The sequence below is a fragment of the Dicentrarchus labrax genome, unplaced genomic scaffold (genome assembly GCF_905237075.1).
Source record: "Dicentrarchus labrax unplaced genomic scaffold, dlabrax2021, whole genome shotgun sequence".
Taxonomy (NCBI): domain Eukaryota; kingdom Metazoa; phylum Chordata; class Actinopteri; family Moronidae; genus Dicentrarchus; species Dicentrarchus labrax.
In genome coordinates this window covers 19,055,018-19,079,933 of record NW_026136710.1, presented here as the reverse complement: position 1 = coordinate 19,079,933, position 24,916 = coordinate 19,055,018, and the positions used below count along the sequence as shown (strand labels likewise).

The 24,916-nt window shown below is 40.1% G+C and overlaps 2 protein-coding genes across 3 annotated transcripts; both read right to left on the bottom strand.

The window, feature by feature from the left end:
* Positions 1-35: 35 nt before the first annotated feature.
* zgc:92275 (cholesterol 7-desaturase nvd) lies at positions 36-11,125 on the bottom strand. Of its 2 annotated transcripts, XM_051413107.1 has the most exons (7): positions 10,493-11,104; positions 7,519-7,707; positions 6,418-6,596; positions 5,799-5,924; positions 5,528-5,647; positions 3,765-3,941; positions 36-2,495 (listed from the first exon to the last, which is right to left on the bottom strand). In XM_051413107.1, the coding sequence occupies exons 1-7, from the start codon at positions 10,911-10,913 to the stop codon at positions 2,334-2,336; spliced, it is 1,374 nt and encodes a 457-aa protein (XP_051269067.1). In that variant the 5' UTR covers positions 10,914-11,104; the 3' UTR covers positions 36-2,333. The 2 variants fall into 2 exon arrangements, with proteins under 2 accessions (XP_051269067.1, XP_051269068.1); XM_051413108.1 differs by lacking the exon at positions 36-2,495 and having other exon boundaries at positions 3,779-3,941; positions 5,511-5,647; positions 10,493-11,125.
* Positions 11,126-13,250: 2,125 nt separating this feature from the next.
* On the bottom strand, positions 13,251-18,332 carry LOC127370787 (bile salt-activated lipase-like). Its single transcript, XM_051413151.1, has 11 exons — positions 18,203-18,332; positions 17,667-17,814; positions 17,463-17,582; positions 17,172-17,369; positions 16,856-16,986; positions 16,345-16,452; positions 15,084-15,198; positions 14,794-14,980; positions 14,456-14,659; positions 13,831-14,040; positions 13,251-13,716 (listed from the first exon to the last, which is right to left on the bottom strand). Exons 1-11 carry the CDS (start codon positions 18,263-18,265, stop codon positions 13,524-13,526), a joined length of 1,677 nt encoding a protein of 558 aa, XP_051269111.1. The 5' UTR covers positions 18,266-18,332; the 3' UTR covers positions 13,251-13,523.
* Between the last annotated feature and the right edge of the window lie 6,584 nt (positions 18,333-24,916).

Here is a 24,916-nt window from a genome sequence, read left to right as displayed (position 1 = left end):
GGAAAGCTTTTGCCATAAATGCATGAGCAAATGCATTAGAGCTGAGCAGACACATTTATTCTTCACATCCAAATGAACATTACATCTGTAGATTAGCCAGTTACAAAAATACATTTTCATTTTGAGAAGGAGCAGAAGAGCGGAGTTGATCTGATATTCACAAGAAGTATTGTGCTTTTTAACATCGCTGGTTATTTGCTTTGAAATGTATCTTCTCTCTTCTATGATCATCTGACAACGGAAATTAAAAAGTAATTCCAAGCAGTCCCAGGAAATCCGCCCCATCACCGCAGGCAAGTGAAGATTATCGCTTTTATAGGCCTAGTTTAGTCACATTTCCAAATGGGAACAGTAGCTTTAATAAAGTCTCACAGCATTGTAGTCATCAGTGATTAAATCAGCAATGAGTCGACAACATGCACCAGGAGTAAATAAACAAAAAGAAATGTGGAAACTGCATATTGCTGTTTTTCAACTATAGCAACATAGTATAGTAACAGGAAAGACTGACTTTAAATTAAGGTTTTCAATGCATAGTTGTGAATAAAACAAAAACAAAAACAAATAACAGCATTAATGAAAAATAAATAAAATAAAATATATAAATCTCAGCATCTGGAAACATTTTAAGTAGTAGTATCATCATCATCATCATCATCATCATCTGTCATAATCAAAGGACAGCTTCATCTTTTGTCTCCATCTGTGCCACATTATCTAACTGACATATGACTGTGTGCACAGTTATGCTTGTTAAAGGATTTGCCTTTCTTTATGAGATCCTGTTTGTATGTTAACGCAGCTATAATCAGTGTTTTCTTATGATATCAGTGGATGACTAATCGAGCAGCAGACAGATAGAATTAGAGACAAGATGGTGGATTTAGTGGCACATTTAGCAGCTAAAGAGACAAATATTTCTCTTGGAATTTGGTGGAGAGCAAAAAAGAGCTAAAAGGATTAAGGATGAATATTGGACTTTCATTTATGAGGTGGACAGAAACACAACAATTATTGCTTACAAAGTCCCTACGTAACGGCTGGATGTGTGATAAAGCAACTGTTTAGGTACAAATGTGCTATATCAACTTAAACTGTCATAATAATGTCAGTATTATGTGCTCAACCTGTTTTCATCTGGACATAGTTAGCCTAGCTTAGCATGAAGACAGGAAGCAGGGGGAAACAGCTAGCTGTGTCTGTTGAAATTACTTCCACACCTTTGTAGTTTTGTAGGTTTAATCCATACATGAACACATTTAAACAAATGAAAAATGTGCGTGATGTAACTATTTTGTCACAAAGAACAGTTTACCTATCCGCGTTGCTTAACTATGTCTTTAGTCCTCGCTCTAACTCATACAAAGCATGTAGTTGTTACTACCCCAAATCCTCCATCTGATATGCAGTACTGGCTCGCACAGTAGCAGGAAATGTAGTCATATTTTTTAATCTGAGAATCTGGATGTGGACATAACTTCTCTACAAGCTAGGGACAGCGTAATGGTATTTAAAAGTCATGTCAGTTCCAGTCATACTATGACATAATTCAGAGATACGCCTCTGAATCACCCAAAAACTTGGTGAAGTGGTCCTTTAAGTTGTCATTGCACACTGCTGTGACTACAATATCACTATCAGCTGGCTGTTGAGTAACCCTAGATCTCCATCAGAATACAAACACACCTTCCATTATACCTGCAGCTGAGGCATTGCCAAGTTTGATTACACATTAGAGACTTAAACTTAGAGTGTGAAGGCCAGATTAATATTTTCTAACGCAGATGAAGTCAAAGTGAGAAACACAATGATACCAAATCATAGTATTGTGAGACATACTGCAGAAGAAGAAGCCTTTTTACTGAGCTCGAACTAGAGGCAGGCGGTTTATACTGAAAATCAGCTGAAACCATCGCTCAAGCACAAGACTGTTACTGGTTATATTATCACAGTGATTATTTTTCAGAGTAAAGAGATAATTGCAGCATTGCAACAAGGCAATTGCGGTGTTCTTAGTAGTGCTTGCTTTGAATATTAGCAGTGGTTCATCAAAATCTCACATTTATGGGCTAAATACATTCACTTAGTCATTCCAGTCCAAGCAGCTAACATGATAACAGTAGGGACTTGCGTACTTAAAGCTGGAAAGTCAGGTTTAACGAAAGGTTCGGGCTTTCAGATCAGCGCTAAGACCCTCCACAAGTCAGGTCTCCTTTCCTCTTTTAATTTATCATATGTGACAGATAAAATCAATGATGGACTCCCTCTGACCTCTGATTAATGTCAACCCTGATCTGACATCTTCTCCGCTGATCTCCCCTCCTTCACGGAGGTCAGAAGTCTAAAGTGTCACGCTGGTATTGCAGCCGGGGGCTGTTCTCGCTGTAGAACTGACTGAACCAGCGCCTGTGCTTCTGGATGGCTGAATCTTCCTTCACGAGGAGAGGCTTGGAGATGTACTTCTTATTGTTCCAAATCATCACGTCCCGCTCAAACTAGACACAAAAAGGAAACAGGAGATGGTCACTGGGTGAACTTGTGAATTATGATTTCAAAAAGCTGTAACAAAGACATATTAAAATAACAAACATGATCTATTATAGGTTGGTTTTACAGCTTCAAGTCCATTAGTTTTTATGTTCTGCACTTCCTCTATCCTCCTTTACTTCCCCTTATCAAACAGGTGGTGCAGTTGTAGAAAAGAAACAGACTTTCACTAGGATTAATAATTAAACAGTAACTAAAAGAATAATCTGTATTTTGTTCTGTCTTGTTGCTGTGAATTATTATCATCTGTCAGCAGGGATTTCTGTGTGAAGTGCTGCTAATTAAATGTCACTCCATCAGCTGCTGAGAGTTGGCATTTTAGTCCACATTCAAAGTGTCCTCTAAAACTGAGTATCCTCTAGTGGCTCTTTGTGTTAATACCACATGGAGAAACAAAATGGCACAATACTTGAATAAAATTATTTTAAAATAAGTCCCTTTCTGAACTTATCGTGTCTCAAAACTACTGTCTGTGTCAGACATTGTGCACCAAAGATCTGCATCAAGAACCTGCTCAGATTCATTATCATTTATACTTTATTCCTTATTAAGGTAATTCCTGATTTAAAGGTTTTGTAGAGGAACATATTTCTCAAACACAAGCATCCACTGATTCAGAAAGGATTACATTTGGCAGTTTTAGTGGGGACTCACCCATTACCATTAATAAAAAATACTTTTCTCCTTGTCTTGAGTGCCAACTTATTCATTTTTCCTTTTTGTTAAATCAGTGACTGTGTTTTTGCACTTCACCACACAGTTAATTATCAAGTTTAATGAGGATTATTTACACATTTTCTGTGACTGTGTGGTGTTACTTCTGGTGGCAGTGAGGAGGCAGAATTAAACCAAAGGCTGAGTGGGAGTGCAACTCTGAATTACAGAATACAGAATACATGTTTTTATTATTATTATTATTATTATTATTATTATTACATTTATTATCCATGAAATTTAGCCACGGTGTAAGTTTTGATGTATATTCCCCAGAATACCTCATAACATAGCAGCCTGCAGCTCCTGGAAACCAGGTTGATGAGTGCTAAGAATGAATCATACAGTAAATGGGCTGTAAAACTATAAGCTAAAAAAGGCTAAAAGGCTGCCAAAAGCTGCAGAATTGGTGATTGTTCTGTGGGGTTCATAGCAGGCCAACCATTTCAGAATACATACAGAAAATGGAGGTATCACAGTGATAGTAGAAGCGTGAACTGCACCTGAATGCACTCTGTCCTGAGGAAGAATTTGGGCACCATAGGTGGGATATTAGATTGGTAAAACATGATGTGAGAGACACACTGCAGCAGAGGTTCTACTGGAGTCACACACTGAATGATAAGCCCCCGGCCCAAGAAACTGTGGTTAAACAGCAGAAACACCACTCCTGGACCAATCTGAAACACAGACAAATATAAGAGAACTTGTAACCTGTATTCAAACTGAAAATATGTACAGTGATGTGCATAATCAAAACACTGATATACTTTAAAACAAAACACTGATATACTGATATAACATCAAGCCTGTTTTTTAGAAACTGTAATGCTTAAAAAGCAACAGTGTCTTGATCAGACCTGATGATGATTTATTAGAGAGCAGTGCATTTATATACATGGTTAAAGGACCCCTCCAGACAAAAATCTGTGTTTGTTCTGGTTCCTAGAGTGTGATGTTTAAATGATGTATGTGCAGTTTAGAAGGATGTTTTCACATTCATCTGCTGAAAGTGGAACGTTTCTCTGTGCTCATTGAAAATCAGATTTTTAAGGGGCAGGACCTACGAGCATGATTTGTGACATCACAAATAGTTTGGAAGTCAATCCTGGTCCAGTATGTAACTTATTTTTACATAAGTTAGTTATTGTTCCAAGCAGACTATTTGTATCTGTGTCTTAATACATGTCTGGAGGGGATCTTTAAGCCCAATACTTTAATGTATTTAATTTCATCCCATGCTTATCCCACAATAAGGCTGCTGACTGCCCACCCCCACCTGCATTAGAGTAACCATATCCTGGCTCTCCATGTTTGTGTTGGGTCTTATAGGATCCCACTCTCCCTGCAGGCCTCTGCCACTGGTTAAACTTGTGAGATGAGTGCTTTCAGGGTATACTTATTCATCATATATAATTCACCAGGCAAGATAAAAAAGCACAGACTGCATAGCGGTTGTTAATGTTCCAGATACAACTAAAGAATGTGATGTTTTTCTGCATCAGACAAACATTTTTACTGCTGGTTTTGTACTGTAAGAGAAATCCATGAAGCTGCCATGTCTTCAAAACAGCCAGTTGTGAATGTGGGACAGGCGTTTAATTCCTTTAGCACAAAACTAAACTAAACTAACTGGTGCTTCTCTTGAGATTTTGTTCAGCAAATTTGACAGCTAACATGATGATTATGATCGCTTCAGAGTTTTTTTTCCTTCTAACATGTAAGTCAGAATGAATTAACATTATACTTTGCTGTTGATTGTTTTCGTAAAATATAGTGAACGATTGAATTGTGGAGAATCTATAACTGATCTAATGATGTGCAGCATACATATTGACAGAAGTTTAAACATTTATATTTGTGTAGATGAGATTTGTGAGATTGAAACAATTTAAAACTTGCTCAAGTGCGCGACCCGGTAGGTTTTAAGAGGTTTTATACATCAAGATCATTTCTATAAAATCCAGACCAGGCCTCTATTGGAGACCTGCGTTTATATGTCAAAACGTGTAGTCACACCAGGCTTTTAAATGAGACCTGCGTCTATTAGGGACCCTGCTTTTATTGGAAGTTTTACGCTAATACAGTTCTGTGCTCCTGAATTGAGGTACAGTAGATATTTTTATGTAAAGCCTTATTAATGTGGGTGAAATCTAGTTTAACTTCAATGGGATTATTTATAAGATTATAGATTATGCTATCCATCTAATTTATTTTACAAATCAATCACAACAATTATGCACTCGTACTTTGAATTAGACTGTACCTGTCTGGCCACAACATGAACATCCAACATGGGCCAGTGGAGTCCAAACACAGTAAATGCATGTTTCACCAACATCTGGGAACAGTGCTTGTTGGGCTCTGCCTCTGGTTCCCATTGAACCTTGAATAAACACGCATACACACAGACAAAGTACAGTGGCATTCAAACACAGAAATACACTGTTAAATAAATATATTCTGCTAAGAGTGTGTTGAACAGGATTGTAAAAGCAACAACACATTTAGTGTGTTTTAGTTTATATAATCCCTACCTTCCAGTCATGCCGCAAAAATGCAAAGGTTTTGCTGTGGATGTAGCGCAGATCAATTCCGCTGACAAAGCTCGGCGTGTGCAGGTGAGCGATGTGAGCAACGTCTGCTGCATTTTCAGGAATCTCCTACAGGAAGGAGAGGTCACCATGACATGTGCTCATGACTGTTTGGTAACAAAAGCACCTTCTCTGCCTGTGGAGTGTGATACTGAATGTGCATACAGCTACAGAAAGTGGATTTTCTGAGGACTGAAAGTAGTGGTCGATCAATATGGGTTTATCAATAGCACATGCCAATATTTAGAAAGCAGGGCTGCCAATATATAATGCTGATATCAAAACAAAGACAAGTCATGTCTGAGTCTAATTTACAGGAAATTCAGGCATAACTCACAAAGGAGAGCGAGTTTGTTTATTAGCCTTATGAGCACAAACATTAGCCAATGCCACTCTGGGCACACACTGAAGGACAATGTTTCTTTATACTTAACAACTGCATTGATAATTTATGAAAATATACAAAGTAAAACCCCTAACAAATTCTTTTTTTGTCTTCAAACTAACTAAAACATCTCCATGCTGTGTACATAAAAACACATCCACACACACATGCACCTACCTGTATGTGAGCATTGATAAAGTGTTCAGTCCTGCCCCGATAGACCCACTCGCCCGTTGCAATTTCTGGCTGCTCTGGGACGGCCCACTGAGGATCTTCTCCATCACAGTGAAACCAAACCAGGATCTGGCTGTTGACCTCACAGCTGGGCCAGCTGCGCACCTTGGCAAACTCTGGTACTGAACGACAAATGAAACCCAAATCTGGATCATGCACTCTTTTAGTCAATATGTATAATGGGTACTATTTTATTTAGATAATCCACTGTTCACTCCTAGAAGTAGATATTCAGGTTGACTGTCTGTTCACATAATATTGACTTTGTGTAAGAAAACATTAGCTAATTATTAATTAAATTACAATTTATTACCTAGAAATTTTTCTGTTCCCTCTGGCGCCACCCTCTGGCCAAATTGTCAATTGTATTCACAAGCTGACAAACAGATTGGCACAAAGTATTTCCAGATTGGCTGAAAATATTCATGTTCCCAAGGGTAAGAATCTTGATATTTTCGCTGAACCCCTTAACCTTTCTGCCAGCACTCGGTTGGTCCAATTGTACACAACTAACATTAGCATCAATTGCACCAGCACTCCGGCCTCAGTGGGTAGAGCTGGTGACCCATGTACCAAGGCTGAGTCCTTGCTGCAGCAGCCCAGGGTTCGAATCCAACCTGCAGCCCCCTGCTGCGTGTCATCCTCTCTCTCTGCCCCCCTTTCCTGTCCATCAAGTAAAGGCAATAAAAGCCCCCAAAATACTTAACCAAAAAAAAATATCCTGTAGCACCACCCTTAGGACAAACTTTGCAATTTACTGATGGGGCTCTTAGAATAACATACATATCAATATCTTCCATTCAAAAGTTTCATACAATGGAATATTACAGCTTCGAGGGGCCACTAGCTTTAAACTTTTCTTTCTAGTCTTTTGTTATTAGAAACAATAGTGAACATACATTTTTTTAAGATAACAAATGTGTAACATCTTTCTTAATTGGAAATTATATTGTTGCTTTAAATTATACACTGAGAAATGGTAATACTGCAAGTTATTTCTTAGTTATCCATGTCACATTTTTGGCCCCCACCTTCAGTTCATACCTTTTTCTGCATAGGGGATCCTCACACATTTGCCATTGTCCCCCCGAAACTGCCATCCATGAAACGGGCACTCTATGCAGCTTCCCACCACCTGTCCTCCCACAGCCAGGTTGGCACCCAGGTGAGGGCAGTAGGCATCCAGCACATAGGCCTTTCCATTTTGGCCCCGAAACACTGCCACCTGCTCACCTAGGATGATTAATTACAGCAGGGACAAACACTTTCATTAATGAGCCGCCACTCAGGAATACACTGTAATGTAATGAAATGTAGGATGTGAAGTTACACGTGACATTTGGGGATTTAAGTATAAAAAAACAGCTTGATAGTTTTCACTTAAATACTCAAAATGAATTATACTGAATCAGTGTGGTTGTGTCTCTCTGTAGTGAAGTGGTAGAATGGGATTTTAGCACTTTTGAAATTATTCTAATGGATCTAAAGTTTTTGTTTGCAGAAAATTAGACATTTACAATCAAAACTGATTCAGTATGTGTATAGGCGGGTTGGTGTGTGTGGCTGTGTCTGTTTTACTACTACCATGGTGGGTAAGTGGAACAGAAATGTTCAAATTCTCAAATGATTTTGCAAAGGATAAGCAGCAAAAGTATCAAGTCACTGCTTTAGGTGGTTACACCTGGCCTTCTCTGATTCGGTTCCAGTTATAGATTATAGTACAAAGTTGACCCTTTGGATGGTGCATGTTCGGACTGAATCTATGTCCAGTCTGACACTACATGTAGAGACCTACTTTTTCTGCTATATTTGGCTTGACTTTTAGCTGACCAATACATTGCTCCCAGATTAGCACAGGATGAGTGAGAGCGACCGCGGAGCCAGCAGTGCGTAGTCAGAGTGCTCTCCATTAAAATACGGAGAAATCCAAAATAAGGCGTATCCAAATGAGGGGTGACACAGCACTGCACTGCTGCCCCCAGACTGTTCTAGGGCAGAACAGAAGCACAGCGCAACGTGTGAGAGCAGCACAGGGGAAAAGACACACGAGGCAGAATTTGATATGATGTAAATGGATGACAGAGGAGAAAAGTTAGGAGTCAGACGTTGCATTCACTCACAGCAGGATGCAGATCCTGAAGGTCACCAAGTTTAGATTTGGATCAACAGAATATGGGTCAGTTAAATATCAGGGGGCTGGAGGGAGAACATGTGCTGAGAGGGAGAGAAAGGAGACCAGAGGGATTTGTAAGAAAAATACAAGTCTGTCATATCTACTGTATATTACGCATTATGGACAGAAACGCATTCAAGTTCTCTGGGTCTGTAAATGTATTGTTTTCCAATATAGTATACCCCTGTGGTTTTTTGGCAGTCCCTCATCCCCACTGGTCTACATCACACTTTGTGTCTAAGAACTTTAATAACCTTCTTATTGAAGAACTTATTGTGGTGGCCATTTGTCACGATTGTTAAAATATTTTACTAAATAAATGATTCATCGTTTAATTGGAAAAAAATAGTTGAAAGATGAATTGAGGATAAAAAATAATCTGTATGCTGAAGCACTCTGCACTCTTTTACTGGTGGATCTTTTTCAGGTATAAAACCTTTCATATACTTTTTGTTTATTTATGGCAGGTGATGTGACAGAAACATGAAAGCCCCACACACTCTTTGAAACCTTTTTGAACTCAAACTCAAAGAAACTCTCTGAAGAGATCAAACAGTCTCGCCGGATATCAACGCGAGAGTAACAGAAGTAAAATGTGAAACACGTATTGGTTTTAGATCACGTCCCTCGACGAAAATATGCCCGAAACAAAATGCATATCAGTGTGTGAAATGAATGTGAATGTTGTATCAGAGCTTCCGCATATCAAACATCACAGAGACGTAAACATGGCATATCAAAAGCTATCATATATAGCAGATCAGATCACTATAAACAAAGAGCTCAGCTAAATTAAAATTGATCATGAGAGACTTTGTAATGTACTCAAATTGATTTGATTTTAATGAGATGATGATGTTTAACCTTTGGCTATGAATCGGAGCTGGTTGAGATGAAGAAAATAATGGTTAGATGCAGTTTCACTGTCATTATGCAATGATTCAATCCATATGTGTGACCACAACGTCGGCCTCCATGGCACCTTCAAATCAAACAAGCCGTTTAAAGCTTGATTGAGCTGAAACAATGAGGTTTTGTTCAAACAGAAAGCGTTACTAAGCACCCTAATCCCTAAACTACTCTGACAAAGACAGGAGGCCATTGTGTCACACATGTATAAAATACCAAAAAAACAACAACTTTGTAATACGAGCTTGTCTCTTCTATGCTGGCAATGTAGCCTCACTACACTCCTACCTGAGACAGGACAATAGAGACAGGTGAACTCATGAATATCAGGGTTGTAGAAAGGGCATCAGTGGATATTAACACCTTCAAGGGATAATCAGATGTGAATTATCTGATTTGAATTTGTGAATTACACCTCCTACAATGTAGGAACTGAATCATAATGTATTTATACTTAAGATTATTTACAAAATGATGCATTAACAGAGTTAGATGTGAATGTAATGACAACTGAAAAATAATTTTGAGTGTTTGTTTGAGTAAAACATTTAACCTCATGTGCATTTTGTGTGACATTTTACATGTATACATGACTACAATACAGTTACATTTAATCATGAACTTTAACAGCTGATTCAAATAAGTTAGAAGTCACTTATGCCTGCTACCATCTTAAAAACACAGCAAAAACTGGAGAAACTCTGACTGTCGTTTACCTCTTGGGTCATCTGGAGCTGAACCACAGCAAAAAGAACCCCTATGGTCAGGGGCAGTTGAGGACGAGAAACCCCTGGGTACCTCAGTTTTTCATTTATATTCTTAGTTTAATTTATATTTTTTGGCTACTTTTCAAAACAAAAAGATAACTTCTTCTTTCTTCTTATACTTACTTCTACTTACACTTTAATGCAACCACCACTAACTTATTTATCATACCTAGAACAGAGACACTTTTGACCTCGCCCCTCTCCAGCAGGTGTGAGTCCAGCACCCGGTACCAGCCGTTTGGATACACCGGTGGCAGCTCTCCGGTCTTCCTCCTGCGGCGGACCTCGTTGGCCGCCTGAGCTTTGGAGCGACCGTCCTCGGCGATGTATCCCACTTCATGGGGCGTCCTAAGGAGCTCCAGGGGGGAGAAGAGCAGCCTGTACAGCCAACCCACGGCGAGGACGGAAGCTCCGGCGACGGTGCAGACCACAGCCCACGCTAGGACACCGGGCAGCCCCGTCCCCCTCCATATCGGGTACCCGCTGCCCGCTGAGTCCGGCGCGTCTCTGCCTGGAAACACAAGGATCGCACCTACTCCCAACCCAATAATAGCAGCTACCTTCCCAGTGAACATGTTCGGACTGTGCATCCTGACTCTCTGGTGTCCCGGTCTTGGAGACAAGATGCGCCACTTTGTGAAAGCCACACCCAGGGCCGGCCCTGAGCAGATGTTTATTTGGGGGCCCCCTCTTTGCAGTTATCAGCCCACCTGGATCTACCCATTTATATTGCATTAGATCAGATACACCGATGAGCAAATGGTTTCAAAATAAAAGCATTACGTTTGTCTGGCCTTCTTTAAGGGTGCTCCTTACTGGCCTCATCAGACTCCTAAGTACAACTGATTCAATCATTTAACACAATGGTCTGATTTACTCCCCCATCAAACCCAAACAATAAATGATTTAATTAATTTAATAACAAGTTATGCACTCTATCAAACATATATATTTAGGTCACTTTTCCCAGAATTCCTTCAATGTTCAGCAACAGGGCCCTGTACTCGGTTGGGTTGACTTTAAACAATAACTCTCTTTTCTCAAAATGTTTAAATTTTAATTAAAAACTAAGGTTGGGTCATATAAACATTTAGTTTAATGCTACCCTGCACTTGGGTCAAAGCAACCCAGTGCGTATCCTATCCCATGCATAATTAACCATAGTCAACCATAGTAGTCCCAAAGGTGCTGGATGGGGTTGAGATCAGGGCACTCTACAGGCCAATCAAATTGCTCCACACCAAACAGGGGAAATCATTTCTTCACTTTGGAGTTGCATTTTTTGCACAGGGGCATTGCACAGCTGCAACACTGTCGTCTGAAAATATTTGAAACCATGAAAAACAGGCCATATATGTTATATAGTATGTAATGATAGTGTAACAAGGCAAAGTCAATTAGAGACATTATTATTATTATTATTATTATTATTATTATTATTATTATCATTATTAATAACTAGAACAGGACAAGGTGAATAATTATGCGTCACTGAAGCCTTGCACCCACAAAGACAGCATCAACAGTTACAGTTACTAAGCAACAGCTGCTATTATTGTGTGTAATATGAAGTCCCTCAGTTCCTCATATGCATTATATTTATTAGCTCATATTTGTATTTCAATTTCAGTTTTGTATTTAATTTATAATGTGTGGTCCAATCCAACAGACGGGCTACTGTAGCTCAGACTGCTGAAACAGTTAATGCTGGTTCTGATAGAAAGGTGTCAGAACACAGTGCAGAGCAGTTTGTTGGTATGGGGCTGCAGAACATTTGGACCACCAGGGTGCTCAGGTGCTCACAATGGTATGGCTGATTGGTGTATATTGCACATTGTTTGGTTCTGGGCTACTTTAGAAACATGGCAGTTCAACATGGCCGTCTCAATGGAGGGCAACACATAGCATCTGTAGATAAAAGCAGCTCATTCTAAGGTAAAGAAAACACAACGATCCTTAATTTCAGGTGATTATACACTAATGAAAAGTTACCTATGAATATTTCAGCCAGTAGAATCCCCCCTGTTACACACTGGACCTTTAAGGCCCTACATCTTGGTAGGATTATTATTATTATTATTATATATTGTATTATTATGGGTGTGGACAGACTGTGCTTGATTGAAATTTCCTTCACCCTCCAGTCTTTTAAGACTTCTCATTTATCAGTGATAAGGTCCATTCTGGTGACTTCTCATAATAATGATTCTGCTTTGATGAAGAACATAAAGACGACTCACACAGTGAACTACTGTAGTCACTATAGTTCTCTCTCTTTCTAACTAACTGTTAGTTAGCAAGCTCGTCAGTTTGGTCACTATACAGGACAATAACTTCACTCAGTGAATTCCTACAGTTTGTATATCGTCGCATAACAGACTGAAACTCTTGCGTCATTATAGCAGCTTATACTCTCTACCTCTCCGTTCCCTCAAAGGTCAGTACTGTCAGGACAATGTGCATGTCAAAGTTCATCAACATTTACCTCAGTGTTAAGAGTTCACATTTATTAATTTTGCCCCCACAAGAAAATCCACTAATTGTGGTGATTCCATTGTAATGAATTCATTTCACTGTGAAAGTTTGCTAAATTTACTCTAGCTGAACATCACTCTCAGTGTCACTGATGACAATGATACACATGATGGCCGCAGTGTGTTTAAAAGGTCTTCAGATGAGGTGGGATGTGATGGAGGGGTGAGGTTGCGCCAAGTCTTTTCATTTTTTAATTATAAATACTCACAAAGATGTTCTTTCTGACTCTGTTTTTCATTAAATAGCCCCTCCTGGATTAAGACATATATACAAATAATCTCATTGGAACAATAATGTGTTTGATATGTTTTTTCCACAAAATAGTATGATTTCCATGTTAAAACCTTTCAAAAGACATCTACTCCTTCTTCTTGATTAAAAATCACAGAATCTTTGAATATGCAAATCCTTTTTATATTTAAAGATTTCCTGTTGGACACAAGATGTTATTTTCAGTGTATGTGCACTGGTGGCTTCAAGTTTCTACATCACACTTGTATAAGTTGCATACCGGACCAAGTCCATTATTGTGTGGGTCGGGACTTTAAACATACCACTTTAGGTAGACAGATTTCTTTTAAAATCCGTCTACCTACCTTTGAGGTTTATTGCACACACTCTTTTTATTTGTATAGTTGGTGGGGTTTTTTTCAAGTAAACATCCATCACTGGGCATCTGCGACAGCATGTGATGGGAGGCTGGGGAGGGTGCTGGTCCAAAGACGAACAAACTGCGGCCTTATTTCCTGCCCAATGGAGCTCTCATTCATCTTAGCATTAAGGTCCACGAACTGGTGTTGAATGCTGGTAAATTCAGGCCAGGTTACAGGAACCTTCAGGTTCCCGGTGTTGGGGTCTCTGTGAAAATAAGCAGAGGAAGAAACACTTGTGAAAGGATGCATCAGTTCTGTAGTAAAATAATCCTCACGCTGTAAAAATGTTACAGTGTTGAACATGCAAAGTGTGTTTTACCCAGTTCTGGCGAAGTTAGTCCAGTAAGCAATCAGATAGCCAGACAGGTCTCTGTGTCTGTCTCCATAGGCCTTTGGTGTGGTGAAGGGTTTGCCAAACACATACTGCAAGTCATCAGCGTGGTCAGCTCCCACCCAGTCATGGTAGGGTTTGCCTGGTCCAGCCAATAAACTGGGCTCAGACAGCAGGTAGGAGTAGGTACGACCAGACCTGTGAAACACCATCACAGTGTCTGTATCTGTCCGGCATCACTATTGTCAACAATCTGATCATGCCCTTAAAGGTCCAATGTACAACATTAAGGAGAATTTATTGATATTCATAGGTATGTTTTCATTAGTGTATAATCACCTGAATATAGGAATCGTTGTGTTTTCATTACCTTAGAATGAGCCTTTTATATATACAGACACTGTGGGTTGCCATGTTGAACCACCATGTTTCTACAGTAGCCCAGAAAGGACAAACCATCCTTTCGACCACCGTAGTTTCTCCTTTGCGCAACTATACCTCTAGATACTATTAAATCCTGCACATTGGACCTTTAACTTCCAAAGGCAAGACACCTGCACCAGCAACTCAAAGACATTTTAAAGCAAAAGAAACAAGCAGTTGTTGGCCTCACCTGGCATTAGCAGCATGCAGATAAATAGTAGTCTGTGCAGGAACCAGGAACATGTAGTCAGTCCCAATGTCCACAGCAGTTCTCTTAATGGTGTTCTGGCTGGGTGCTGATCCCCAGTCAGATGAGTATTCAGCAAAGGCGATCTCTAAACCAGCTTGCCCCTTCTCTTTGGTATAAGCAGCAAGGAGTCTCTTTACATCTTCTCTGCAGTGAAAATAAGGTAGAGAGCTCTGTTAGTGTTTTTATTGGCTTCCAACTTTCTTGTCTTGCTTTTCATGGTTGAACATTTAAAGCCCACAAAACAAAACGCCTTCTCTCTGAAGAGAAATCAGCCTTACACAGGAGTCTCTTCATTCTTGTTACCAAGTGAAGGAATGTCCATTGAGGTGAACACGTGTCCGTCCATGTCATTAACCCCTGCAAGGTAGTCGATGTCAGCAGCGTTGTGGAACAAGTTGGCAGGCTGATCCGGGAGAAAGTCTCCATCAACAACGGCAGACAGAAGCATGTTTTCCACACCAGGATCTGAGATAAATCAACACAGAATTATTAAGGTTACGGCTAACTATAAAGTAATCCACTAGATCTTTTAAAATATATTTGTCCTTTGACAGAAACTAATGCTTACGGTCTGGGGAGCCTTGTGGGCGGCTGGGAACAGCCATGGTGAGAGTCACAGCATCAGTTGATTTCAGACAGGCCACCATTCTGTCATCAGTGGGGCAGCCGACCTTCACAGCAACCTGTTATAAAGCAGGTTTTAAGTAGAATGGCAGAATTCCTGTTCTCGGTTAAATGTTCAAATATGTGCTTCAGTCCCCCATTGATAATACATGTGAAAGTAAACTATAGGAAATATTTATCATGTATTCACTTAACTTCACTTTTGTATTTGTTTCTGTTCTTACTAGATGCCTTTGTAACTACATTGATCCAATAGTGCTCTCAGGATACTGTATGTAAGGGGTCTTCCAGAAACGTGGAAAAAGAGATCCTATCCCAGTGACCAGCTCCGCTGACCTTTTGTCACAATGTGTTGAACTCTGACTCTTGCTAGAATTTTTGGCATCCTAAGCTTGGTATACTATTTCATCTCATCTCTGGCTTTTAGTATAAGGCAGCCTACTGTAAGCTGCTTTTCCAATAATTGGAGGAAAAGTGCATTAATTCCTCTTCCTGTGCTTGTTTGTTCCTGTAAATCATATGCTCTTATTCAAGAAAAATATTTGTATTCAGTGAGACATCACTGACATCTCATCTTACTCTTATAGGTTGTGTGAATGCAGTTAAAATGGTGTCACTCACCTGATTTATGTATTTGTTTCAAAATATTTATATAATTCTTGACTCACTAATAATACCATTATATCTCCAAGACTCCCCCACAGAAGCCCAGGAAACTGGGGGGTTATCCCATCCAGTGTTCCAATTTTATTATTACATAGCTAATGCCAGAGCCCTAATTTATAGGCAAGATCAGTTTCTTCAAACGTGAAGCTCTCTGATACACCCAAGTGGCTGAAATTGGAGTCTCGTGCAGTGAGAAACAATTCTCTTGCAGCCCTTCTGTTTTCCACAAAGGAGCCTCCATTGCATCTGTTGGGAGATAGTTTTGTCCGGCAGAATTCTATAAAACATTTAAACCAATTTAAAAGGGTGTTCCAAGCACCTGAATTTTTACTATTTGTTTCAAACATACTTACTGGAAGGATAAAGGTGTGACAACCATCACAGACTTGTACATAAATACTAGAGATCATTTTCCATCTTGGAATCAAATGTTTAAATTTTTAAATCATATTATTTACATAAATCATCCTATAAAGTTAAAATTAGGGCTTTTTTTGTGACAGCAGGCGCCATCTGCACAACAACTGACAAGCACATACCTCCTCTGCAACCTGTTGTGGGTTCTTGTATAGAGCCCAGGGGCACAGGGCTACACCGCTCTGAGTGATGGCCCTCTTGATCAGCCCTTTGTTGTGGGGCGAGAGAGTCTGTGTAGGAATACATTCACATAATACAAAAGTATTACTTGTGGTTATGATTTTTTGCAGGGCTTCGGTAATGAAAAAATGAATGAAATAGCACTCTTCAGGCCTTAACCTTGCCACTTATGACTGAAAAGTCAAACGTGTTGTTGTGCTGGCAAGTTTTATAAGGAATACTTTGTAAGGAGTTCGTAAGTTGTAACTAATGTTTTAATTTAAAGTTAGTAAAAAACTAACAAATATTATTAATATATTATATATCATAACTCTTAAATGGTTCTTATTAATGCATTATTTCTTACCTACATAGTCTTAATGAAATATTTTAGTACAAGCATTAATAAAGCTGTTAGTAGTAGTTCCATGCCTGATTAGAAGGTGGTACTGTGTTTATGCTAAAGCCTCTCACCTGGAAGCTGACACTAGCTCCACCTGCAGACTCTCCAAAGATGGTGATGTTGTCAGGGTCTCCTCCAAATGAGCGAATGTTCCTGTGCACCCAGGCGATGGCGGTGTGCTGGTCCCACAGACCATAGTTTCCTGTCACAGAGACATTTTTTGCCTGCTGACACATCTTGGCTTGACTTTAAAGCTGGTTTTAAATACTACCACACTTTATCACAGTAAGTGAATGCAAAGAACACAGTGCAGGCTGAGCTAAGAGAACTTGCTACTGTACAGGATTTCTCCTGTTTCAGCCATTTCTCATTATGAAGTGCCCCTACCAGGTAAGCGAGAGTCCCCTGTACTGAGGAAGCCCAGTGTTCCCACACGATATCCCACGGTCACCACAATAACACTGCCCTTGTCTGCAATTTCCTGACCACTGTACAGATAGTTGTTGAGAAAATTTGGCCCCATAGACCCGCCGGACATGAAGGCTCCTCCATAGAACCAAATCATGACGGGAAGATCTGATGACACTTGGGGTGAAAATGAGAATAATTTGTTATTTTACAAGGAAGCACATCTTCTGTATCAATAAATCAATCAATTAATATACTGCATAAAGCTACCATGTTGGCCATGAGGAACCCAGATGTTAAGGTGGAGGCAGTCTTCACTACCAAAACTTGATGTCTGGCGCATGTTCATCTGAAGACATCTCTTAGCAAACTTTGTTGCCTTCAGTACGCCTGTGGATAAATTGATCATTTATTATCAGGGATGAAGGGATGATTTGCAGTATAAGTGAGATTTCTAAGCTGCTGTTTACGCACCATCCCAGCCAGGATGAGGTTTAGGTTTCTCAAATTTTCCAGGCTTGGCAGCAAAGGGAATTCCTTTGAAAACATCTACGGAGCGGGAAAGACAGAGGGGGATATTTTGTCCCTGAACGCTGCCACCTTCGGTTTGTACAACGCCCAGCTAGAGACAAAGTCAAACATGAGCTTTCAACTTTAGTGACAGTATAAAACAGTAAAGTACATAAACGGTGACATTGTAAAAAATAGAGATTAACATCATAGTGCACACTGTACTGTCCTGTACGCAGAATGTGCTCTGAGTAATTACATTAATATAACATTGTTAGAATTTCCTTATTTTTGCAAAAGCTAAACCACAAATGTTACATTTCCAGTTAATAATTTGCAATCGCAGAAAATTGACAGAGGTGAAGTAAACTCGTTATAAGTGAAGGCAGACACCATTATAACAATTACCACATTCCAACAGAAACATAGATTTAATATTTTAGCACAGTATTATTCAAATCCCAAAGAGCAGATTAATTACTTCATTCTTATAGCCTTACAGAAGCTGCTGAGGCCGTCCCAAGAGACAAGACGACAGCAAACAGAATCTTCAGTTTCTCCATGGCTGTCCATAAACCAGTTTAGTCCTCCACCAGTGCTTATATACATGAGACCCCCTGCAAGAGAATAAAAGGTAAATAAAGCAGTTTGCTGTTGTTATACAACCTCTACACCCATTCCGTCACCCTGTGATCCAACTGACCATGATTTGACCTCTAAACCTGTGATGGGAACTAGCCTGGTGTGAACCTTGCAAACTGAATCAGCATATTCCAAACAGGATATTATGTTGAGTCTGAATACTTCAATGTTTCTGAGCCACTAGTCAGTAGAGACTAATCCTATGGTCTTTGGACTTTGTTCCACATCTTTCCATTATGATATTTCATTATTTTGTTCTCTTCTTTGATATTAGGAGTCAAATGTTATTGAAGACACATTAACACATGGAAGAGAGAAAAGCCTCGTAAAGTGGGTTATGGAGTAAATGCTGCTGTTGACTAACAGAAACAGGTGGACTGACTCTCAGATTGGCAAAGACCACATGGTTTGAGATAAGATAAAACATCCAAAATAACCCCTCGCATCTGAAGTGCTGCTATTGGTTTAAAATGTGTTTGAACTTTAGTATTTTGTTCATGCTAGAGATTAAGAGAGACCAAATTATTTACAAGCCTTCCTGCCACAACAGACACTCCTCTGTCTACATTATAAACACTGCAGTGACAATATAGAACATATTACAAAAGAATTTAGGGTATATTTTAATTTAATGCAGAGCTATTCAACTGCTACAGTGTATGCAGATGTGTTATATAGGAAGAAAACTAAATATAATAAAGAAATAAATATTAGACCTGATTATCTATCATCAGATACTCATTATTAAAGGATTCAGATCAAAACCATCGTTGGGACATCTTTAATTTTAGTCACATTGACCTCTGTAAGTAATATGCACAACCAAATTCATTGATGTTATACAAGTGCTGAGTCAAATTCTATCTATTGAAAATGAATAATTGTTAGTTTTTGTTGTAATAAATAAACCTGAATGGGAGTGTGTGCCTCTTATTATTAGGGTCTTGATGTATTGTTCTGTAATCATCAGTTTAAGTGATTAATAACAACAGTATTATAACTGGTTGCCGATTAGTTCCTTTATGCTGTTTCACATTATTCTACAAGGAATACAGCGCAGATTGGCAGAAAAATCTAATTTCTCACACTTGGAACCGAGAACATGACCACAGTACAAAAAAATACAGAAACATATTGGTTGTTTCAGAAAAAAACAAAACAAAACAAAACATTAGGGCTTTTCAGTGTACTCGACCTATTTTCCTATGAGTTTCTGAATACATAATGCTGAACAAATTTGGAAGGAACAAATAATTTGTATATATTATTTAACTTGATTTTAATTAGCTTTTGCAGATTATTGTGTTTGGATTCAGGATCAGCCTAATGCCAAATCCTAAACCTCCACAGCTGGTGTAAGAGGAAGGGTTAGAGGTCACTAAAGTTAGCACATTATATCCTCTTTTATTCCTCATTTTCATATGTACTGAACAAAATTATAAACACTTTTGTTTTTGCCCCCATTCATCATGAGCTGAACTCAAAGATCTAACACTTTCTCTATGTACACAAAAGACCTATTTCTCTAAAATATTGTTCACAAATCTGTCAAAATCTGTGTTAGTGAGCACTTCTCCTTTGCCGAGATAATCCATTCACCTCACAGGTGTGGCATATCAAGATGCTGATCAGACAGCATGGGTATTGCACAGATGTGCCTTAGGCTGGCCACAATAAAAGGCCACTCGAAAATGTGCAGTTCAATCACACAGCACAATGCCACAGATGTCATGTTTTTTGTCAAGTTTTGAGGGAGCGTGCAATTGGCATGCTGACTGCAAGAATGTCCACCAGAGCTGTTGCCCGTGAATTGAATGTTCATTTCTCTACCATAAACCGTCTCCAAAGGCGTTTCAGAGAATTTGGCAGTACATCCAACCGGCCTCACAACCACAGACCACGTGTAACCACACCAGCCCAGGACCTCCACATCCAGCATCTTCACCTCCAAGAGCGTCTGAGACCAGCCACCCGGACAGCTGCGGCAACAATCGGTTTGCATAACCAAAGAATTTGGCGTTGGAAAGGTGTTCTCTTCACGGATGAATCCCGGTTTCACTGTACAGGGCAGATGGCAGACAGCGTGTATGGCGTTGTGTGGGTCAGCGGTTTGCTGATGTCAATGCTGTGGATCGAGTGGCCCATGGTGGTGGTGGGGTTATGGTATGGGCAGGCGTGTGTTATGGACAACGAACACAGGTGCATTTTATTGATGGCATTTTGAATGCAGAGATACCGTGATGAGATCCTGAGGCCCATTGTTGTGCCATCACCTCATGTTGCAGCATGATAATGCACGGCCCCATCCCCAAGGATCTGTACACAATTCCTGGAAGCTGAAAACATCCCAGTTCTTGCATGACCAGCACACTCACCGGACATGTCACCCATTGAGCATGTTTGGGATGCTCTGGATCGGCGTATACGACAGCGTGTTCCAGGTCCTGTCAATATCCAGCAACTTCACACAGCCATTGAATAGGAGTGGACCAACATTCCACAGGCCACAATCAACAACCTGATCAACTCTATGCGAAGAAGATGTGTTGCACTGCGTGAGGCACATGGTAGTCACACCAGATACTGACTTGTTTCCGGACCCCCAATACAGTGAAACTGCACATTTTCGAGTGGCCTTTTATTGTGGCCAGCCTAAGGCACACCTGTGCAATACCCATGCTGTCTGATCAGCATCTTGATATGCCACACCTGTGAGGTGGATGGATTATCTCGGCCAAAGGAGAAGTGCTCACTAACACAGATTTTGACAGATTTGTGAACAGTATTTGAGAGAAATGGGCCTTTTGTGTACATAGAGAAAGTCTTAGATCTTTGAGTTCAGCTCATGATGAATGGGGGAAAAAACAAAAGTGTTGCGTTTATAATTTTGTTCAGTGTACAAAACATGACATTTCCCCCTCCTCTCTTTGATGATGTAGGTTTTATTGGTATGCTATTAACTAGTGGACAGTTAGCAGCCTCGCTATGCTGTCTCTTAACATTTGTTGCTATGCTAGCTGTCTGTCCCTATCCACTTATTTGACCTCATCAATTGAAAACTAGACTTTTGTTAAATTCCTGTTCCTCGTATTAAAAATATGAGGAATGGGAGAAAACAGCCAACCCAGGATGGAAGCAGGCCAGGAAAAATAAGACTGGTTAAAACTGCAACCTACAACGCACATACTTTTTGCACAGCTATTAATATTTAATTTCTACATGTACAGTTTAGTTTTAATCAAGCTGCTCAAATATTTACACACTATTCCTACTTGAATATTGCATAGTGTATATACTTTCATTTATAGTTATATTTAGGGACCGAGCCAGTGTCAAACACTGTGAGGTCCCTCTTGTATTCCTAGGAATTATTATTATTATTTATTCCGGAGGTGACTGCATATTTGGCGGCCACAATGTGCATGAATGATCATGGGAATTTTCACAAAATTCAATTGTTCGCCCACTCCAAGTATGCAATTGTCCCTGTGCACGGGCGCCACTAAATGCCGGAGCCCCGCCCCCCCGAATCAGCCCCCAAGATCTGTAAGGCCGACATGTACGAAAACCGGTATGCATGTGTATCGTGATAAAAGAAGCAGAAAAGCCTCTTGGACCAATACCTCAAACCCAACAGGAAGTCGGCCATTTTTGATTTTTGATTTCTGGCGATTTTCGCCGTTGCATTGCATGCAGGGAATTTATCGGATTGACTCCACACTTGGACACAGCCATCTAAAGACATTCACGTTTAAAAGTTGCGCTATTTACGACATTCTGTCGAACAGCGTGGACATGGCGTGGTGTCCCGTGGCGTCCAATTTCGATCCTTCGCCATGAAAACAGAAAGTTGTCATAACTTCTGCGTACATGATCCAATCGCAACGAAACTTCACATGTTTGATAAGAGTCCCGCCCTCTTGAATGGTATATTAAAAGCTGAAAGTATCACATAGTAACATCCTAAAGAAATCCAAAGAATATAATAATAATTATCTTTAAAAAAAACACATCTTACAGCTCTGTAATTCCACCTAACGACTGCACACCTGCACGACCAGAGTGCTGTTTACAGATTTTGTGGTTGCTGTGTAAGCAGCTGAAGGACATTTACTTTTTTTTTGTGTAACTGTGATATATCCTTACCTGTCCCTTTCTCCTCTGAGAAACCTTGCTACGTAAACATATAAACACCCTTTTTATTTGCCAGGCTGAAACCTGTGGAGCAGCTTTCACCGATGCTGACTCCAGGCGACTGTGAAGCAAAGTTTGAGAGGAAGAAACCGCAGCCCAGCCACATACGTACGCAGTCTGATATACACCAAACTTTATACACGTTTATGCACTTTTTAAATGCCTAATTAAGCAAATATCTGTGGTTTGTTTTCCAGTTATCAAAGCCAAATACACAGTATCATAAGTTAGTTAAGTTTAACATATTGCACACCTCAATTAACCTATTTGTACATTAAAATGTACATTAGACTAAATGCAGCATTGTACAAAGTGTTCTGTTCTACCATCAAGATATAGTTCAAACACTTCACATTTTGACATTTTGATTTTGATTTTGGTGAATGTGAAGACGTTTCTTCTTTCCTAGATAAAGTTACAGGGGGAGACACATTCTCTGAGGCTGAATTTTAAATCTGCCACAAATGGTATCCTTCTTACATTTGATTAATTGTTCTTTAAACATTTGATTGTACAATAACAAAATATCTCAACCATATATGCAGGAATAGCATTTTTATATATATATATATTTTTTTAAAGTCTGTCAAAGATGGTTCAGACAGACTTTTAGGTGAACCGGAGTCCCCGGGGAAAACCAAGAAATGCATTCAGATTTTTTGTGCATTTTCTTCATGTCATGTGCCTCTGTTGGATGTTGATAGAAGTGTTCTGGTGGTAGTATTACTATGCGCTGATGTTGATTGCGTAAGTTTTTTTAAAAGTCTGTCAAAGATGTTTTTTAGACAGACTTTTAGGTGAACCGGAGTCCCCGGAGAAAACCAAGAAATGCATTCAAATGTTTTGTGCATTTTCTTCATGTCATGTGCCTCTGTTGGATGTTGATAGAAGTGTTCTGGAGGTAGGCACTTAATAGTTTCACTATACGCTGATGTTGATTGCGTACGTGAACTGGATTTGGGTCCTCCTACTTCTTCCAGCGCTGTGGTTTTCTCAACCCAAGAAAGTGACGGGTCTTCTTCCACACTGATGGAGTCTTTGGTGTCGCTGGGGTGTTCTCCTCGGAGACTTGATCCTTGTCCAGTGGTTGGACTTCGATGGCCGGTGCATCAGGGAAGGACTGCTGCTCATCACACAGCTCATCCTCTTGGTTTTCCTTACACATTTTTCTTGGAGGTCGACAATTATCTTCCTCAGCCTCGAGCGCAGTGGATAGCTCAAGGTTGAGAGAGTTCTGAATGCTGAGCTGAGTTTTTAGCTCCTCCAGCTCTCTCGCACAGATGCTCTCTTTCTCCAAGGTGTTCTGCTGCAGGGTATTGAACTCCTTTGCCGTCTGCTGACGAAGGGCGCACTGCTCAGCCCTCAAGTTGTTGTAGACCTGCCAGCCCTCTGCCACTGTGTCTGCATTAATCTTGATTTGCTTGTTAAGCTCACGCTCAAGGGTCTCAGTTTGCTGTCTGACACTGATGACATCAGCTTCATACTTCAGGCTGACAGCGTGGTGTGAAGCAGTGATCTTCTCCAGTTCTTCCCGAAGAGTCTTGTTTGTCTTCCTCTCCTCGTTGAGCTCAGCTGTGAACTTCTGTTCACTGAGTATCTGGGACGCTTTAAGCTCCTCATAACTGCTTTGAAAGCGATGAAGCTCACACTGAAGGGTCTCAGCCTGCTGTCGGACACTGACGACATCCATTTGATATTTCAGGCTGACCTCATAGTGTGAAGCAGTGATCTTCTCAAGTTCTTGACGAAGAAAGTTGCTCTGCTCCCTCTCCGTTTGCAGCTCAGCAGTGAACTTCTGTTCGCTGAGAGTATATGCCCTATTGAACTCTTCATACTGCTTCTGATAGAGTTCAAGCTCACTCTGAAGGGTCTCAGGCTGCTGTTGGACAGTGACGACCTCAGCTTGATATTTTAGGCTGACCTCATTGTGCAAAGCAGTGATGTTCTCCAGTTCTTTTTGGAGAAAGTTGTTCTGCTCCATCACAACATCAAGCTCAGCTTTGAACTTCTTTTCGTTGATGATGTGTGCCACTTGGAGCTCTTCATAATCGACTTGCAGGAGCTTTTTCTTCTTCCTCTTGGTGTTATCTCTCACCTGAGTAGCAATCTTTGTGGTGCTGAGAGTTTCTGTGTCGCTGTACTTTCGCAGCCTCTCTAGCTCTCTCCTTGTTTCTTTTTCCCTGTTGATATACATCTCTTTCAGGGTTTTCTGTTTCTGGAGGTTGTCTCTTAACTCATCCAACGCTTTGTTAAGTTGGATTCTCCTGTTCTTCTCGGTGAAGCAGTTGACCCTCTCTGCATCCAACTTCTCATTGAGTTGCTTAACTTGTGCACGAAGGGCATCGCACTCCCCTAAGAGGTTCAGCCGGGCGTGGCCA